Genomic DNA, 20,835 nt, shown 5'->3' on the forward strand with positions numbered 1-20,835 from the left:
AGTACTCGGCCGACTCGGCCTGTATTTTCACTACTCGAACTCGGCCGAGTATTTTCTTCCACTCGGCCGAGTATTTTCGCAATTTTTGTTTTCAATTTGATAACACTTTCTTCCGGCAACGGAACTCATACAATGCAATTTTACGCACCAAAGGTGCCCATAATGTTGTGCCAAATTTGGTCGTTCGATATTTTTCTTGTAACATGCGTTATTCGACACGTCTTTTTAAATAGATACAAATAACTACTGGTTCGAAACTAGGGCTAACATGCATAAGTCATGGATTTCTTAACTTTAAAATAAAAATCCGGAATCGGTGGATTCCCGAACCTCTACCTTGTAAGTTGGCTGTGGAAAAAAGAACGTTTTTATTTGAAAACTAAAAGTTTGGTGGTTTTTGCTTTCTGTTCTGAGTTTTGAAATTACAAATCTGGGTATAGCAAGCCTGGTGTCCTACTTGTTTTCACTAGTTTGTTTGAATTACTTGATGACCACAGGTTAATCTTTGGCTGAGCTTTGCTCGGTGCTCGGCCGAGTACTCGGCTCAAATTTAGCAGTAGAAAGTACATTAATTTTTGGTTGACAATTAGCCAGTAAAATTGTTTGAATAAAATTGTAGTTTGTTTGTCAGTTAACAATACGACTCTCTAAAAGTGTATTATTTTCATCTCCCTTCAAAATAGCGACTTATTTTCACTTTAGAAAGGGCACTTATCATCTTCAACCGAGACGCGTCTAATTAAGTAGACGCGTTTTCTCGGGTAGAGATTAGTCGGGCGTTCTACAACGCCCATTCTGGTAAACACACAAATACGGCATAACGATATGGTATAAAAATACGTTTTGTGCCTGAACAATTGTAAAACTAGTCCGATCAAAAATCTAAGGTAATGCCACACCTCCTCATTATCCGTTAATTCCTCAGTAACTTTCAGTCGCAAGGTAGACATCTCGTTATTTAATTAAATCTAAAAAATATTTTTGTTTAACGTAGTATTAAAAGTTGCAGAGAAATAAAGGTACTATAAAATCTAAGTAATCTATGTATTTCATAAGCATATGAACTGCACATACATATCTCAAATAGCGTCCATCACTAAAAAAAGTCAACTAGGGGCCCCGCGATAGCTTAAGCCGCCACTGATTGGTAATACGCTCAACATAAGCTGTTGAACGCTATTGTTAGAAATATCAAGCGATAACACAAAATAATATAATTCGGATGTAGGACAATTGTCGTTTTCTTGGAAATGGTTTGATTCAGGAGGACGACAAAAGTCGTCCTGAAAAATTGTAATCATGCGCGGGACGAAGCAAATTGTCGTTTCCGGAAGTTAAGCGATTTTCACAATTTTCTCTCCGCGGCGTAAAATCTTGTCGTTTTGATGGATTTCCCCTAAACATGCCAAATGTTAAATTTGAATATTTTCTTGTCGAAAATTTTGGCATTTCCTACATATTAACGCAATGTTAAGTTTTTGATTTTTCAGTTTTTTCGAGCTTTGGCAAAACTTCTGAATTCCGCATGACCACAACAAACCTTGAATGTACCCGAATTAACGCAATTTCTTGTAGTTAATCATGCTCCTTAAGGGTTAAATCGGACTAATTTTTTGTGGTGGTACGTACTTTTTGGAATCTGAATTATACATAAATAAAACTCGGTCTGTACATGTACCTATACTTAAACAACAATATAATACAATCTTGGTCTCAAGAACCAAGCACCGTATTTTCGATATGCATGCGCTATTGTAGGAATCTGACACCTCGTAGTCTTACCAATTCACATACATATAAGTAGAGAAACACCTGCAGATACCAATCTTGAAGATACATGTATCATCCATAGTGGTATTGAATCTGTACATATATAGTACCTTACTACTGGATGGACAGATTGCTTCAGATTTGCAGGATTGTCATTACCAAACATTACGGTAATGCTCTTTGTTGCAAAATAGAACAGGTAGAATCATATATGTACATAATCTGACCAGTAATGATTTAATGCCAGTTGGCTAAGTGTGTTCTTGGAAGTCACGTACATACGCAAGCTACTACAATTAATGGATTTCATACCCTTTTATTTGCGCCCATCTTTGGTATACTTGTATTAGGATTTAGTCATCCAAATATTTAATCAAGAAGCATAATAGGTGAAAGTTGATAGGCTTCGTCTTTAAGGTGCGGGTACAGGTGGATAAATGTACCTGATAAATTTTTGTAATTCGATGGTAAATTATAAATTGGTAACTTTTACATGTTTATTTTATTAAAACATAATGTTGTACAAAAATGAACAGATAAAAGTTACGAATTAATAATTTACCATCGAATTACAGACATTTATCCGGTACGTTTATCCCACCTGTATACTAGGCTTTAGTAAAGGATAGCCTTTCCTGCACGCTAAGGCTTATATAAAATGAGGGCTTGGCAGGCTTACTTTAGTATTTCTACCCTCTGAAATATTTATAATGTTCGTAATGTATGTACTTAAGTTAATTTAGTCGTAGTGTGTAAATACATGGAATACGTAGTCTTTCGTAGGATTAATGTGCAGTTTCTTTTTTAAATGCGTAAAGTGTAACCGAATTCGAGACAATAATCCAATCGACATTGAATTGGGAAATATGGCCTAAAAACTTATACATATTTAGTTTTACAAGTACAGTTTATTCAGAGATATTTTAATCATTTTCGAACCAAACATGGAATTTAATTATTTAATTAGTCAACTAATATTATGTCATTCACTTCGTATGCAAAATTTTTAAACTCACTTAACTAACTTATTAATGTAGAACTCATTTAAAATATTAGTATTTTTTAGATATTAAATATTTTATTTATATTATTTACTTATATTATGTAACTCTATGAGCCTCGGCTTGGAAGAGTTATGAAATAAATACAAAATGCAAATGCAAATACGTAGTCTTTCAATTATTCTAATGGAATACATTCCGAAGCTTTATATATATTTTTTAAGAATGATTGTTGTACAAATCGTTTTGGCTTGTTTGTAAGTATTGTTGCCGTACAGAGGACTATAGGTTCTGCGAATTCGAAGTTATATACCACTGTCTAATTCAGGTCGTTTCGAATATGTTTAAAACTTCTTAATGAAGGCTATCTGTACTGTATTGCAAAATTGAGGAACTTTTAAGTATCCAATTTTGAAAGTTATTGGAGTCCGACAGAAAATATGAGACTTATATTGTTTGCGAAAAATTTGGCGACCAAAACCAACCACGATATACTATACATACATATATCGCGATTATAATTCTTACATTTAAAGTAGTAAATTTCAACTGTTCTTTGATTCTAAGTGGGAACCGCTGCAGACACATTTTTACATACACATGAAGATTTCTCGAGATGAAAAGTAATTTTAAACGCCTTCATAAAAAGGATTGCAGCATTGATGTTCCAAAATGTCTGCAAAATTTGAAAATAAACTCATCCACTTATTACTGAGAATGCCGCTGAATAATTTCATTTTGTCTGTTACACACATACACCTCCATTTTAAAATGTCAATTTATTTGTTATGTTCACCACGTGGCCTCCATATTTTACAAATGGGAAACTAATCCCAAAATAAAACACCATTCGTCACAGTCCAAATCATTCTCGGATTCCCCGCATCACAAGTGATCGTTTTAATGGCGGATCCCACTCCTCCGACTGGAATTGCACATCGCCCCGTTACTTTATGCACGAGAAGGAAATTATCCCCTCCCACACTTCTAAATTCCCAGGCATGCCACGGATTGTCATTACTGCATCGATCCGTCCACATTGTGCCCCCATCTGAACTGCCCGTGTACATGCAGCGATCCCCACTCTCCGTGTTTCCGTCAGCGATAAAAGGCGTCGCCAACCTTGAAAATTTAAAATTGGAAATCATCCTTTAACGTCAAAAAATATCCCAGCCGGTGGAATCGAACGCGTGACTGCGTGGTGACAGCCAAACCCTAAATCCTCTATGCCAAAAAGCTTTGCTACCTGGGTATTACCTTCTCTCGCCAACCCCCGGCCCATCCCGGATCTCAATCGAATTAAGCGGATTTCTTCGGTTGGAATACGGACAATCAATAATCTTGGCTTGAATCATATGTCCAAATCGATCCGGCGTTCCGATACACGTCTTATCTGCCACATTCCGGATAAGTTTCCCTTCCGGACGACACCTCCCGCGGAAACAACGCCCCGTTCCCACCCCACATTCGACGTTTTCCAGAGACAGGTCGTGGACCGTGTGATAAAATAAGTTTGGCCTGACGCTTCGTGTGCATTTCAGCTGTTTACAATTAAACGTGTCAGCATCGTTATGATAGGCTGCGGACATGTTGGGGGCTTTTGGATAGTCGAAGGCGCGATCCATGTAGGTGTCTATATAGCCGTCAATCCTTCTTAGACAGGCGCCAGAGTTGGAACTATTTAAGAACAAGAAGAATTGAATATTCTTAAAAAGAATGTTACCCTAAATTCAGTTAACTATACTAAACCCAGAGTACACTTAACTCCACTTACTCTAACTTTATCAAGCCAAAGTTGCGCAGGATTTATTATAATTTACTCAATTTAGCTTACTTTTCAACAAGGTCACATAATTTTCGAGGGTGTAGGTTACATAAAATACATACTTAACAAAGCTGGAAATCTATCGATCACTACATTCCGAGAAGAAATAGCGATATTGATCGTTTCCGTCACTCATGATGAAACCGTTCGGTGCGGAACAACCTGCGCTGGGGTTGTCGTCGTGTTGGGCGCCAAGTCTGCGTTTTCATTAAGGTTTAAGTACCCACCGCGCGGTATTATTATACCGGAGATGGCGAGTTTACCGAAGTACATTACACATACTTTACCTTAACTCTATTTAAGACCCCTTTATTATCTACGGTAAAAGGCTTCTTTTGGCAGAAACATTCGGTTTTAACATAATCACTAAATTTTTTGGTGTTAAGTGTGACATGTGACAGAATTTAAATTTAGAGGGACTTTTTACCTTAACGCTACCTTGCACACAACCTTTTTTGAAAATTGAATTTGAATTTAATTTGAATAATTCAAATTGAATTGAATTAAATGGAATTTGAAATTTTTGAAAAAAATTGGCATTTGTACCTTAAGTCGCAATCTCCCTATTGTAATAATGTTAGCCAAAAATTGTCCACGACCTTAACAAGCTCAATAATCGCCGGGCCTGATCCCAGCTTTGACGAGATCCTGGGCGAGGATACATTCCCATCAGGCACCACTACTTTGAAAACAGAATAAATGTATGGGGTAAATTGAGAACAGAATGCTGGGATAAATTGAGAATACAACGCTGGGGTAAATTGAGAATAAAATTCTGGGGTAAATTGGGATTAACATTTTTACAAGAATCCACTTCTCTGTCGCTTAATTGATCCACGTTTTTCGTACCAGATATTTGAACATCTCTCAAATTCTGCACATGCTGTGATGGAGCTGGGAATCGTGTGTGTCAATGATTTTGTGTAAACTTGGATCGGTACTATTTGCCCATATATTTAGAGGTTTATTTAGTCAGTAAAAATAGTGTACAAATTAATTGTGGGGCAGATGAGACCGATGGAGAACAGACCGACCGTGACTGGTTGACATTGGGTAAAAGAGTGGATAGGAATGATAATGATAATTTGGGTTTTATAGGAGGCCGGTCAAGGTGATCAGAGTTCAAGTAAAATGGAGACATACATAATAGGATAATTGAATTAGTTATGAAATGAGTTTACAATACATTGACTTAAATAGGAGTTTGAGAATGGTTCATAATTAAATTAGTCTGGAGATTAAAAATAAGGGAAATTAGTCATGAGATACAATAAGTTAAGATATGGAAAAACTGCATGGCATTCACTTTACAAACGTTGATTTAGCATTCTTAACATGCTGTGAAACAAATATGTAAACTGATTAGTTTGAAAATTTAAAATTTTGCACAACTACCTGCACGGGGTCGCTCCCTTCTGAGACCCATTGACTGACATGGATCTTCCCACTTTCATCCGCGTTAACAACGTGAACCTGGAAATCTGGGCTGAGCACGGTTTCTGTGGGAATTAGTAGAAGTTTGGGAATTAAGTTTTTTGCATGATTCTTTTTAATTTTTAAAAAATATTACTTTGAATTAAATTATTATAATTGATTTACCTGGCGAGGCTGCCACGCCCTGAAGAAGCTGCACCGCTGCTAAGAACAAAGCTAAAATATTCATTCTGCAAACTTCTATCCCAGCTAAGCAAGAATTTAATAATGACTAAAAATCCTCACCAGCGTGTTTATATATTAGCCAAGTTAACCCGGAATACAAGATAAATATGAAAATTATTTAATCCAGAGAGTTTAAGCACTTGGAGACTTAATCCATTCAATCAAATTAAATTCTTCCGAAATACATTCGTAATTATTCCGTTATGATATAAAGCCACACTCTAAGAAATCAGGCGACAAGCATACCTGCTCTGGTGATCGGGGGTGTTATTATTTCGGTGTGGTGTATACTTCCGCCTGGTGAGAAACTAACACTCTTAAAAATAACGTTACACTTTTTAATTCTATACTTAGTAAAATTTAGTAAATCCATGGTTGTGTTAACTTGACAGGGTGGTGGCTCAACCAATCGTGGCTCTATCAATACCCAGTATAGTCACATAGTATTGTCGCTGTTAATTAAGTACTGAAATTTCTTAGAGTGATATTTACAACATGGATTTATCGACAAATTATGCTTAGGAAAGTAAGTATATGATTTTATTGCTCATTTATGGTTACTGAGAAAGTATGATGATGTCGTTTTAGCATATGTAAGGCGTTAAGCTTGCAAAGCTACATATGCATTTCTGCGGATTAGCTTCACCATTTCCGAGAATTCGAGACTACCGTAATCAACAAACCGGCAACGAGCAAAACTATTTATGATCAAGATTATTTATCGAAACTTGGTACACTAAACTCGGTAATAAACGATTTAGCATTAATGACCTATATAAAAATTGGCACACTGAGTTTTCCTTGTATAGATGTGGCAATTATTAAAGTTGTATAAATCGCAGCTACATAAATAATCCTCTGTGACGTAATACGTGTAAAATTAAATAGGTTTACTTTCCTGATGCTAATCAGAAAGAGCCGTACCATCAAACTGTCGGTATTATATCTTAATTACGAACGTTGTCATAATTTAACATCGCCGATATTTATATGACTCTTCACCCTTTAAGGAGTATGATTAAATACAAGAAAATGCATTAATTCGGGCACATTGCAAGTGAATAGTGGACACGGTCAGTGGAGGAGTCGACGGGGCACACCATGTAGTTCGATGACCATTCCCATCGTTATTCGGACGGATTTACCCATCCAGCGAGCCGAATGGGTAAATTCGTCTAAGGAGGAAAGCTTCACTAGTTGCAACCAACAGATTTCGATGCCCTTTGGATATGTGGTAGTACCCCATGAGAGAATAGAACATATTGAACGGTTTGATGCCATGGCCCCATTTGCACCCGCCACACCCACTCAAAGGTGCGCAAAATGCTGGACTAGCCGCACTCAAATCTTCACCAAAAATCCCATTTTGCTCGGATTTTCAAAAAAGTTACATGTTCTTTATCCCAGATAGTTGCTTAATCATATCCAATAGCAATCTCAAGTTTTTTGAAATTTTGCATTTTTTCAAGTCAAACCCTTGCTCACGAAATTTTCGAAAATAGTGAAAATTTCAAAATAGTTGAGATTGCTATTGGATATGATAAAGCAACTATCTGGGATAAAGAACATGTAACTTTTTTGAAAATCCGAGCAAAATTGGATTTTTGGTGAAGATTTGAGTGCGGCTAGTCATGCCTTTGGCACACCTTTGAGTGGGTGTGACGGGCACATATGGGGCCATGGCATTAAACCGTTCAATATGTTTTGTTCTCTCATGGGGTACTACCACATATCCAAGGGCATTGAAATCTGTTGGTTGCAACTAGTGAAGCTTTCCTCCTTAGATCTTAGTTTATTTTTCTTCGAATTTATCTTTTCATAGTATTTTAATATATTATGAAGCATGAAGGCTAACGCACCTAATATTTCGTCCAAGGTCAAGCAGGGCGGCGAGACAACCCCGTCAGTGATGCGATTTCCAGCCTTTTGTTCAATAACACAAGTTTGTAATGAGCAGTCAGTCCATAAAAATTCAGTGTGAGATTTACGTTTCTTAAAATCTAATACAAGGTTCTCCCACGGTAACTGATAACGACTTTCGTTATATCTGCAAAGTGTACAAGTTATATCAAATTGTAAGAGAATACTGTAAAAAAAGAATCGTAGAGGTAACTTTACGGTACCTATAAGTGTCATGAAAAACTGCAACCTCGCCTTTGCCTGCCAACTTTGGCTGTTATTTTGCAATATCTGTTACAAATATACTGTAACTTCTCCGTTTAAGGTTTCAACACTGTTACCTTTATATAAGGGCAGAGGAGTAGAAAATCTCCCAATAACTTCAGACCTATTGTACTTCTCAAATCCTATACTAAAATTTTCGAGAGATTTTTATACAATCGACTACTAGCTCAGGTCACCCTTTGTGACCAGCAACATGCTTATCGTAAGCATAGATCTTGCCAAACTGCTCTGTATGAATTTACCAACTTTGTTTATTGTAAACTAGACAATCACAATGGTAAAGTTGGTGCAATTTTCATAGATATAAAAGACGCGATTACTTGTATCTCTCATGGCCTGCTTGTTAGTCAATTGTTACATAAATTTAATATAAACCCACACCTTGTTAGACTAGTTTATGAATCACTTACTGGTAGATCATATATTTTTGTGAATGGTATAAAATACTACAAACTACACACAGGTGCGATTTTAGGCAGTCTGATTTTTTGTTTAATCCTCAACGACATTGCCGAAGTCATTGATTTACTGTTTTTAATTTATTCTGATGATATAGTGATATGTACATATGGGAGTGACATCAACGACATAATGTTTAAGTTAGAGACATGTTTTGACAAGATGTGTACATGGTTTCACGAGAACCAAATGTATGTCAACTTTGCCAAAACTAAATTTATGTTGTTTTGTAAAGATCATGATAAGTTGCCATCTAATATCAGACCCTCCATTGTACAAGGTCATGTATTAGAGCGTGTTACAAGTTTCAAATACCTTGGTATCACTTAAGTGATACCATATTTCAAAGCAGGATCTAAATTTAGATCCTGCTTTGAAATACAACCTACATCTCGATTTAGGAGGACAACCCCTCACCGACAAATTCACCGATCTTGATGCCCTTTGGATATGTTGGATATGTTGTCCATGGCCCCATTTGCACCCACTCAAAGTTGCGAAAAACACGAAAAATACCCTGTTTTGGTTCCAAAATTCACCAAAACTCCAATTTTGCTTGGATTTTCAAGCTCTTGGATTTTCATATTTTTGATCCCAGATAGTTGGTTTACCATACCCAATATCAAACTCAACTTTTTTGAAATTTTGATTTTTTCAAAGTCCTACCCTTGTCAGGAAATTTTCGAAAATATTGAAAAAATAAAAGAAGTTGTGTTTGATATTAGATATGATAAGGCAACTATCTGGGATCAAGAATATGTAATTTTTTTGAAAATCCGAGCAAAATTGGACTTTTGGGGAAGGTTTAAGTGCGGCTAGTTTACCATTGGGCGCTCCTTCAAAGGGTTATATTTGACAGTAAATTTTGCAATTCAAAGGTTAATCCGATACTTGGGGGTTTGATATATTCTAGGATAGAATTGGTCCGAACATAGTTGCTGAATTTATTTAGAAAAGTAATTCTAAATTGTATCCCAAAGTATTTAATTTCGGCCCAGCTACAAAATACATATTCCGTATAGATATAGGAAATAGGAAATATACGAAACAATCAATAGGAAATAAAACAATTTCGCCGTTATCATAATCACATTTACTTATATCGTCGGACTAATTCTAAAAAGGACTAAGTGGAGTCGATTCTTAATTCTAAAACAACCTAAATGCCCAATAAAAGCTATAGTTTATTGTGCACTCAGGCTGTTTTAGAATTAAGAATCGACTCCACTTAGGTTAATTTCAAATCAAGAAACGTTCATTATTGAATTAAGAATTGATCACTCATATGAATGAAAGTGAACAGGTATGTTCAATAATAGTAGTTGAGGAGCATTTTGATACATATATCGTATCCCAACATATATTTTTGACACACGTCTTCTTAATTCTTAAATCACGTATATAACAAAATCTGATTTACTTAATGCATCTTGACAAACATTGTTCTAATTTTATTACTAGTTATGTTACCGTCTAGCGTAACAAGATTTTGGATTTAAATCAAGCTTGATGAGAATAAATATTTTTTCCTATTCATTGGTAACTAGATTTGTACTTAATGATTTGTAAATGCGTACGCTTTATACAGAATAGGCACCTTCTAAGAGTAGAGGGGTACAAAACCCTTAAAACTTAAAAAACTATGGTTATGATTATGGTTATTATTATGATTCTGGTTATAGTTACGGTTATGATTATGGTTATGGTTATGGTTATGGTTATGGTTACGTTAAAAAAATCCTTAGCAACCTTAAAAAATTCCTTAGCAACGTTAAAAAAGTCCTTAGCAACGTTAAAAAAATTCCTTAGCAACGTTAAAAAAGTCCTTAGCAACGTTAAAAAAAGTCCTTAGCAATGTTAAAAAAATTCCTTAGCAACGTTAAAAAAATTCCTTAGCAACGTTAAAAAAATTCCTTAGCAACGTTAAAAAATTCCTTAGCAACGTTAAAAAAATTCCTTAGCAACGTTAAAAAAATTCCTTGGCAACGTTAAAAAAGTCCTTAGCAACGTTAAAAAAGTCCTTAGCAATGTTAAAAAAATTCCTTAGCAACGTTAAAAAAGTCCTTAGCAACGTTAAAAAAATTCCTTAGCAACGTTAAAAAAATTCCTTAGCAACGTTAAAAAAATTCCTTAGCAACGTTAAAAAAGTCCTTAGCAACTTTAAAAAAAGTCCTTAGCAATGTTAAAAAAATTCCTTAGCAACGTTAAAAAATTCCTTAGCAACGTTAAAAAAATTCCTTAGCAACGTTAAAAAAATTCCTTAGCAACGTTAAAAAAATTCCTTAGCAACGTTAAAAAACGTCCTTAGCAACGTTAAAAAAGTCCTCGGCTCATCTACTTTCTCCGCTGCGCCCCGTCATGGAGGAAAATGGATGCCCTCACTCATTATGACGCTACCCTTAAGGACGCGCTCGAGGGGATCCTCAACTGTACTCTCTCGGAGGCTGCATGGATGCAGTCGTCCCTGCCGGTGAAGGAAGGCGGCCTCGGGGTCAGGCACGCTGTGGATGTGGCGATACCGTGTTTTCTTGCGGCCGCCCACAGCGTCCTGCCCCACGTCGAACGTCTCCTTCCGGAGTATCTCCATGGCAACGACATCGCCATGGCAGAGGGGGTGCAGCGTTGGACGGATCTCGGCCTCACGGACCTCCCACCTGAAACCGTCAGAGGAGTCCAAGCCGCGTGGGAGCGCCCTATTCTGGACAAGACTTTGTCCCATCTCTCCGATTTGGCAGTTATCCCGGAGGATATTGCCCGACTACGCTCCCTCCGCAACAAATACGCGGGGGTGTGGCTCAACACCCTCCCTTCTCCACAACTCGGCACCTTGCTTTCCAACGAGACCTTCCGTGTCTCCGTTGCTCTCCGCCTCGGCTGCGACATCTGCCAGCCGCACAAATGCTCGTGCGGAGCCCAGGTCTCCTCCCGCGGCCTGCACGGTCTCTCTTGCCGCCGGTGCGCCGGTCGTTGGTCCCGCCACGAGGCCGCCAACGATGTCATCGCGAGGGCCCTCCGATCAGCGGAGGTACCCTGCATCAGGGAGCCAGCGGGGTGCTTCACCACGGACGGCAAGCGTCCTGATGGGATGACGCTTGTGCCGTGGGCAAGGGGGAGGTCCCTCGTGTGGGATTTTACGTGCGCCGACACCTTCGCCCCCAGCCATTTACCCGACACGGTGCGCCATCAGGGCGCTGCAGCCAGCAAGGCGGAGGACGCAAAGAAGAAGAAGTACGCATTTCTGATGGACCGGTACATTTTTGTCCCGGTTGCCATGGAAACGACTGGAGTTTGGGGGCAGGAAGGACTCGCCCTTATCGAGCAAATTGGGCAAAGGATTGCCTCCACGACTGGACAGCTAAATGCTGTCAATTTTCTCCGTCAACGAGTTTCCCTCGCCGCGCAAAGAGGGAATGTGGCGTCGATTTTGGGTACACTTCCTCCAGGGAAAGAGTTGGAGGAGGTGTATTATTTGTAACCCCGTAGCTTTATTTTCTGGAATCTTGACTTCGATTTTGTCACGATTTTTCTGCGATCGTCGTCTTTAGAAAATTTAATTTAAAATTTTTTTTACTTAAGTAGGGCCTTTTTTTGTGCGACTCCCGCGTAGTCAGATTTTTCGTGATTTACTAACTCTGTGATATACTTTTCTGTGTAATTCAATTAATTTCAATGGAAATAAAAATTCAAATCCGTAGTAATAAGATGAAAAATTCCTTAGCAACGTTAAAAAAATTCCTTAGCAAGATTAAAAAAATTCCTTAGCAACGTTAAAAAAGTCCTTAGCAACGTTAAAAAAATTCCTTAGCAACGTTAAAAAATTTCTTAGCAACGTTAAAAATATTCATTGTCAAAACTAAAAAAAATATTAACTTGATTAGATTTACAATATACAGTTCGAGTCGTATTGTCGGTCTTGATTCATGATCTTTACATAAGGATAAGGATTCACTGGCGGAATTAACCCGCGTGAATTTTGTCCGCCAAGTAGTCAGAAGCTGAAAGGTTTTTAGATGACTAAATGCATTTCTGCCAGGTAGTAAGGTCAAAATATTTCTACTCAAGTTGAAAAACAAATTCTTTGAACTACATGATTTCCCTGGAGAGCATCATGCAACTATAATATAATAAATATGATTGTAGAGGAATTTGTTCTCAAAAGAGATATTTTAGGGAGTTTTAGCTGTATTGTGTACTTGAGTATTTTATAAAGCATTTCTTAAGCAAAACTGCTTTGAACCGCTATGATTTAATAATTTTCATAGTTTAGTATCCAATTTTAAATGGGGCCCGTCTTTAAGACGGGCTTATAGGCTAGTATACAATAAATTGGAGAAAATCAGTCGATTTCTGAGGTTGAAAACAGAATTTCAAAATATGTGAGAATATCTTGAAAAAAATTAAACGAATATTTTCTTCGAAATATATTTTTATGTAGTTTTGTTAAATACATATATGCGTCGATTAAAATTCGACGAGGATTAAAATAAAATGCATATCATGAAAAAGATGAGCAACTAACATTGCACAAAAATTGAATATGTTACTTCATACGTATGCATATCCAGAACAAAGAGCGGGGACAGAGAACAAAGAAATTTCTCCATACCTTACTCACTCACCTGCAATTAATCCTACTATTCCATACACAAATCTGTCAATCAAAAACGCAGAAAGGTAAGAATACATTCTTTTTAAATTCTTTTGTTCTTATCATACGTGTGTTTTTCTTAGTCGTGTGACCAATGAGTCATCCTGACCACACCTAGTTTCTCAGGCCAACTTTCTCTTGCATACTTGTGTTTTTACGATTCGCTAAAATATTATTCGTATTTGAAGTAACTTTACTTTTTAAAACTTTTTTGAAACCGTCTAAATACTGAGGCTGTTGTTTCTGCCTGACTTAAAAATGTAAACTTCACGAGTGAAAGTAGCAAAACTTTGTCTCAAGTGGAGATGTAGCAGTTATTTAGTTGATATGTACGTGGACAATTATCTCTGCATGGTGTAAATTATTATATAAGTTGTGACCGCGGAGGTCGGCGAGGACATTAAACTTCGAAATCACCAAGACGACGAAATGTAACGCATATAAATCCAAGATTATTTTTACTGTATGACTCAAAAACGTGACGTCAAGAGTGAAAGTGGCCACAAAAATTTTACTGATTTGTATTCTTAGTTAAAAATATCCTTCATATTTCAAGCAAATTACTCTCATGCTGTTTAACAAAATCCTAAGCCGCCTGCATCCGAGTTTGTCGCAGGTAAATTACATAAAAATGTGAAAGTGAAAGCAGTAAAACTTTATCTCAATTCGAGATGTAGCAATTATTTGACTGACAGAGATGTAGACAATTATCCAATGATGGTGTTAATTATTACTTCCGTTAATTAATTGGAGATCATGGATGTCGAAGGGGGAATCGATATGCGAGCTGCCCAAGACGACGAAGGGTCCCGCGAGGTCTGCCGTTATATTCAGCGTAGCTCTTATCCCCGGCTCGTTGACATTATAAAACGGCGATGGAGAAATCTTCGCATCCGGTGGGGAAATTTGATGAAGTTCCAACCATCCCAGGAAAATGCGTGTGTCCGAATTCTTCACAAAGTTCCCGGTTTAAAGCAAAGTGCACAAGCTGGGCTGCATGTTTTAGCCAGGTGAGAAAAAAAAGTTTCCATGAATAGACATTTTATTTCAAACTTCCGATAAAATAATTTTAGGAGAATGCCCCATACTTAGTAGTATGTAAACAGTGACGCAATTTGCATATTTACATATTTATATGCAAGTATTACAAGCGACTTTCATGCGTTGAATCTTCATAGAATTGTAATTTAAATTATCCACCACTCGTACATATTTAATCCGGATTAACTTCTACAGAGCTTATGAGTATGGATTTTGCACGTTTCACATGGTTCCCCTTTGAGAGTCTTAACTTGTGGTATGCATTTTTTTCCAAACTGATTACAGTCTAGTTCCTGCACTGCAAAATGTCCAGAATTGGTGCACCTGTAAGTACCCTCCGGGGCACATTTGATCGTGCTGTTCTGAGGCTTTAATTCGTGCCCACAAAAATAGCGGTAGGTTCCTAAGGCATTAGTGGGACATAAGCAGCCTGATACAATTTCACCCTTATGTATCGTGTCGAGCCAATTGACATCCTCGTCAGTTGGAGTAATTTCCCTAAACATTATGCAACAGATCAAGAGTACCAGGGTTGAGTGAATTTTCACACTGGAATTGAAGTGAGACACCATTTCTGCAAAATAAGGTGTCAAAACAAGAGTTAAGTATTCAAGTTTCTTTGTAAAATCATTAGAAACGAACAAAATCTCACCAGCCAAGATTGTTCCAAATTATTCTCTCAGCTCTCCAAATTTACGGCTTCGTTAAACCAGAGTCAAAGTTAAATGTGTGGGGAACGAGAAGCAAAGCTTCATTAATTTAATAATTTTTTACTGTTTCAGGGCCTTCTGGCTGCTCGTGTTCGTATTGTGTGTGGGTATTGTTTTTTACATCATCCGGGAAGGAATTCGGAGAACAATGGGGCATCCACTGACTGTTACATTCGAAACCGAGGAAATAAACATTGGAGATGCTAAATTTCCACAAGTTGGCATTGGTCCAAATGGAGGATTTAAGTTGTCCTCAATTAATGATGCTATGAGGTAGGTCTAATTTGTGTAATTAGTGTTTATTATATTTGTGCCTATGCTTGCAATTAATGACAAATTACTATAGAAAATTGCACCAACTGGGAATGGGCATTGAGGTCCTGGCCAACGATGGATCTGCATGGACCCAAAACGACGTTGAAGAAGCAATGAAGGTCATCGATCACACCTGTGATGGTGACGCAACATATGCTAGCAAGAATGGTATCAAAATTCAGGACGAGCACACCTCGTTTGCCAGGCATATAAACGTACATGAAACTCATGTGGACAACGTTTCATATGAGGGAGTGAAACAGAGGATTATCCCTTTCATAAGGGAGGTATTTGAGTATACGTTACTTTTTAATGTCGCGTAACGCTAGCTAATTCAATACATTTAAAAATGATCATTATCTCTAGGGAATGACAAACTGCGCTGAAATCATAAAAGGATGCCTCTTGAACGGGCAAAGTTACGACTGCAGTGTTTTATTTAAACAACACTATTCTGCATGGGGAAGCACATGCGTCTTCAACGGGATTCCTGGGAAAGCAACACGGCGGTAGTCATAGGCTATTTTATTATTTTAAGCGAATGCACAATTAATAATAACAATAACATTTGGATTTCCACAGCCATTCAACAATTCAATCCGAGTTGGGGGGAAGCACCAATGAGGAAGTCGAGCAGTGGAAGCAAGCAGATTTAGACGAGGATGTTGCAAATGTTAACAAAAAGAGCGATACAACGGAACGCCCTGCGGTACCATGGAGGCAAATGGCACCAGGTAAATTATCCGGACTAGCATTCTCCATAAGAGAAGAACTGGACAACAAAGCTTGCATTCACAGCGATGGCACCGGGTTTACGGTAAGCTGATAATAGGATAATTGGCAACAAATTTGCATCGTAAAATTAATTATTTCATTTCTGTCCAGTTGGGCATTAACAATCCACGAGACGAGATGCAAGTAGAACAATTTGGAGTAACATTGCCATATGGCCGCGAGATCGACGTTGCGATATACCCAGAAGTCCTCCTCGCCGAGAAAGATGCCAAAGATATTGAATTGGTTAGCATTTCAAAATAAATAAAGAACCCACTAATCCTCAATATAATCATTTAACTAAGGACCGGCGTGGCTGTTACTTCAGCGATGACGAGGGTGATGCTCATTTGGAGTTCTACAGGAAGTATTCCAGACAGAATTGCTTGGAGGAATGTTTCGCAAAAGCAGTTTATGCAAAGTGCGAATGCGCCAAAGTCTCATCTCCTGGTAACACATGAACCGAGTTTCCTCATATCTTAGCGGCATGCATCATTATTAGTACTATTTTTAGGACCCCGAGGGCGAACTTTGTGCTCCCTTAAACAATTAAACCTTTGCGTTCTAGAGGAAGAAGGTGAGTATTTTAATCAGACAAAGGCGCTTATTAATTGTCAAAGTGCAATATTAAATATGTTATGTGCATTCAAGAAAAAATGCATAACCAAGGACTGAAACGTGTGTGCCCAAAGTGTTTGCCTAACTGTCGAGACATCAAATACCGGACTTCAGTGACCTCGAGCCAAATGACAGAAAGACGTATGAATGATTACAAGGATATGTACGATGGTCCCATGTATGTGATGTAAAAATATAACCACCAAACACAATGACGCGAAAAAATTGTTCATACAGGGGAGATAAGAAGTTCACCATATCAGTTGTGAACGTGTTCTTTATGGTGGACTCGGTCCATCCAACACGAAGGAGTGCAAGATACAGCACCTTTGAAGAAGTTGGTAAGGCGTGCATAATAATGTAATGTTAATAAAATTAGAGCGAGAATTTGTTTTTAATTCCGGCAAGGCCTCGTTGGTGGGACAGTCTCAATGATAACTGGCTTAACGTTGTTGGACGTGATTGAGGTTCTCGTACTAATCGCCGTAATAGCCGTTGCAAGGTACAAGGTGTGGAATAATCTTCGAAATATGGGAGGCCCCAGTTGTAAGTAACTTGCGCCAGTTTTATACAGATTTAAATAACATTTTGCTTTTCAACAGATTAAATACCCTTATTCATCTTTTGCATATTAATTATTTTCAGTTAATTGGACCATGAGGATTTTCAAGTTCTTGAGACGGAATAATAGGGTGGCTCCCGAGGAAATAGAGATGGATACAGTCCAACCGCGACCTGTCGAAAGGCCACAAAGGTCAGCATTGGAACGCCCGTTCCATCCATACGAGAATTTTCCTGGATTTATTCCCTAAATCGTGAATCCGAAAAACCGTTCGAGATCAAAACGTAAGGTCCTCTAACTAAAATTCATTGGTATAATGAATCTGAACATTGAATCAGAATAGTTTGCTACATAATTGCTTAGCGCTGATGCAAGGACATAATAATAAAGTTAATATTAGGTCACAAAATCCATGCACGATTCCCTTCCTACAAACTCAGCTTAAATTTGCTTACATTGTAAAATTATAAACAATAGCACAAAGTAGCGTTGTAAATATGTATTGTTCCTTTTATTGAATCGTTAAAATTTAGGATAAAGTGCTTATTTCAGCATCACAATAATACAAACTATGCGCAAACGTATATCTCTTCAATTAGGGATAAATTTAGCACAAAAATTCAGAAAGCTTCCAAAAAATATTTGCGAGCAAGCAAGTCACTTAAATTGATATTACTTGTTACGATTATAAAATAATGCAGCGAGTGAATAGTACATAAACTAGTCATGTTTAAAATTGCTCAAATTAAATCCTTCATCGATTCAACCTTCTAGCTGCTACGTATTGTCTAGATCGACTACATTGATTTATTAGAAACAAATTGAATATAATTTCATCCTTAAAATGCTTTTTTGTCTGAATACGGTACGATTATTTTAAGTAAGATGATTTTACATCAAAGTATTGAATTTGATAAATAGTGATGCGTTTTGAGAACACGACTTTTTGACATATGTTAAGTTGACGGCGAAACACTAATTTAATCATTACCCACAAATAGAACACTGTAGTGACGATTTGCCAACGAAAACAAGTTATTTAAATTTACCATTATGCAAAAATAATTCATCCAGTTATGTATAAAGTATCCTGCTTGGCTTCAAAAATAAAAAAGTTAGAATTTGGCCATACATAAATATAAGCGAATGATATGCACAAAAATATGAAAATATGAAAATTTGCACGTATCTATTTGAAGTCCATAATTTAAAGAAAAAAATATTCGTCTATCGATAAGTGTATTTCGTGCACATTTACAACTGGTTTAGTACGTAGATGCACATGTACTTAATTAGTAATTTAAGTAATTTAAGCACTTTAAATATTTTACATTCTTCACATACTAGATGAATATGCAAATTACACTGGTCAAAAAGCAATTACTTTTTTAAATAAATATAATTTAGTTTCAGTATTTGTAGTTTAATTTAAATTTATTAAATAAATAATTTTAAAAGAATAAAAAAAATCATAAAATTATAGCAACACGTTTAACATGATCTTTGGGTTAATTATGTGGGATTTTAGTGCTTCTGTGTATACTGATAATTGTTTGGATATTTAATTATATAATTATCGTAAAGTTAATATTTGCATAGTTTGCACGTTTAATTTAAATTAAGTACATTTCTATTTAGACCTTATTCACCATACACATAGATAAGTATGTATGGTTTGATATTCCGATGAACATCACCTCCTAAAAAACCAACATATTTAAATAAATCACGCTACAATTCCACGCACCCAAATTCGAACGACTTCGCATTTATCCTGATTTACACATTTGCATATATTTCCAACTAGCTTCCATTTTTTGATTCAGACAGCGTGATTCTCTCAAAACATTCATCATTATGCATTTATCATTAAATTTGAATTGCTGGAAACAAAATCGATGTTTTCTTATGATTTTGACTCAAGGAACTTAATGTTTAATATTATGTCAATCGCATTGTAAAATTAGATGAGATGAGCCGGAGTAGTTGGTATGTGTGATACATAAGGAGCTTCCCAATGCCAAATGCACCTTATACTTCCTAAGATCCAATTTCTATGTTGTTAATCCAAACTACGAAGCCATACATTGCTAATGCATTATAAAATTAGTCAAGTAACATAGGGAATCTGACTAACTTGGGTAACAATTTAATGTTTGCATACAAATGTAATGTGTGGGAAGTTAGCCCAGCGCAGCCCAGCCCAGCTCAGCGAAGCTCAACCCTCGGGTTGAGCCGAACCGGATCTTGTCTTATATGGCCATATAACCCACTGGGGCGTAATTAAAAGGAAAAGGGGTGTGGCTCCACATGACCACACCCCCTCGGATTGGGGCAAAGTGAGATTTTGTACCAAATGCACGGATTATCCAAAAATAACACGATATACCCTTTTTGTTACTCTCCCCCACTCGACCACACCCACTTTTGGGGCAAAATGAGATTTAAGTAAAATTCATTGTATTTCTGGAATTAACCATATGGAAAGTATGTGGGGGCTGCATGCACTTGACCACACCCCCGTCTGGGGCAAAATGAAATTTACATGTAATACGTCATTTTTTCGTCACTTTCACCTACCTGCGAGCCAAATACTTACAAATTCAAAACGTTTCACAAAGCTACCATGTTTGCACTAAATTTGAATAACCTTCCGGACTGTTTGCAAAACCCTGCATGAATTAATACTGGGGAATAATTAATGATATGAAATATAATAAGGAAGGCAACCTGCAATTTGATCCAGGGATACTTTGCGCTCCCGCCACGGGAATTCGGAAACGCTAATGAATCTTGGCTTACAATGAAATTGCTGGCAAGCCAATTGTTCACCGAAAATAAGATGCTAATGTAGGCTAAGATGATAGTAAAATCCTTTTAGTCGTTACCGACTTATCCACCACTCGTTCAAATTGCAGGATTATTAAAATATTTTCAAGTACTTCGTGAATTTCTGGATTTCTTATTCTAAGCGGCGCATGCAATTTTACGAGCGAAATACGATGAACAGGAAGTAAGAATCCCGCCCAATAAGTTTGGACCAATTCTTAACCTGGGCGAACTCAGAATTTTGAATTAAGTGAATGCAAGATTATTAAAATATTTTCAAGTACTTCGTGAATTTCTGGATTTCTTATTTTAAGTGGCGCATGCAATTTTACGAGCGAAATACGATGAACAGGAAGTAAGAATCCCGCCCAGTAAGCTTGGACAAATTCCTAAGCTGGGCGAACTCAGAATTTTAAATTGAGTGAATGCGGGATTATGTA

The 20,835-nt window shown here is 37.1% G+C and overlaps 1 protein-coding gene across 1 annotated transcript; it reads left to right on the forward strand.

The window, feature by feature from the left end:
- The first annotated feature begins 14,302 nt into the window (after positions 1-14,302).
- LOC110850458 (pickpocket protein 28) lies at positions 14,303-17,816 on the forward strand. Its single transcript, XM_022097891.1, has 12 exons — positions 14,303-14,556; positions 15,370-15,570; positions 15,644-15,899; positions 15,979-16,121; positions 16,195-16,429; positions 16,498-16,632; positions 16,692-16,836; positions 16,955-16,963; positions 17,038-17,182; positions 17,242-17,345; positions 17,413-17,550; positions 17,650-17,816. The coding sequence occupies exons 1-12, from the start codon at positions 14,303-14,305 to the stop codon at positions 17,814-17,816; spliced, it is 1,932 nt and encodes a 643-aa protein (XP_021953583.1).
- Positions 17,817-20,835: the final 3,019 nt, after the last annotated feature.

This window comes from Folsomia candida, unplaced genomic scaffold (assembly GCF_002217175.1).
Source record: "Folsomia candida strain VU population unplaced genomic scaffold, ASM221717v1 Fcan01_Sc005, whole genome shotgun sequence".
NCBI lineage: Eukaryota > Metazoa > Arthropoda > Collembola > Entomobryomorpha > Isotomidae > Folsomia > Folsomia candida.

Excerpts from the sequence above, each read along its gene's own strand:
- LOC110850458 (XM_022097891.1), top strand. The coding sequence starts at position 14,303 with ATGGATGTCGAAGGGGGAATCGATATGCGAGCTGCCCAAGACGACGAA. Across the intron at positions 16,122-16,194 it reads CCTGGGAAAGCAACACGGCG|CCATTCAACAATTCAATCCG; the intron begins GTAGTCATAGGC and ends GGATTTCCACAG. Across the intron at positions 17,183-17,241 it reads GATATGTACGATGGTCCCAT|GGGAGATAAGAAGTTCACCA; the intron begins GTATGTGATGTA and ends TTGTTCATACAG.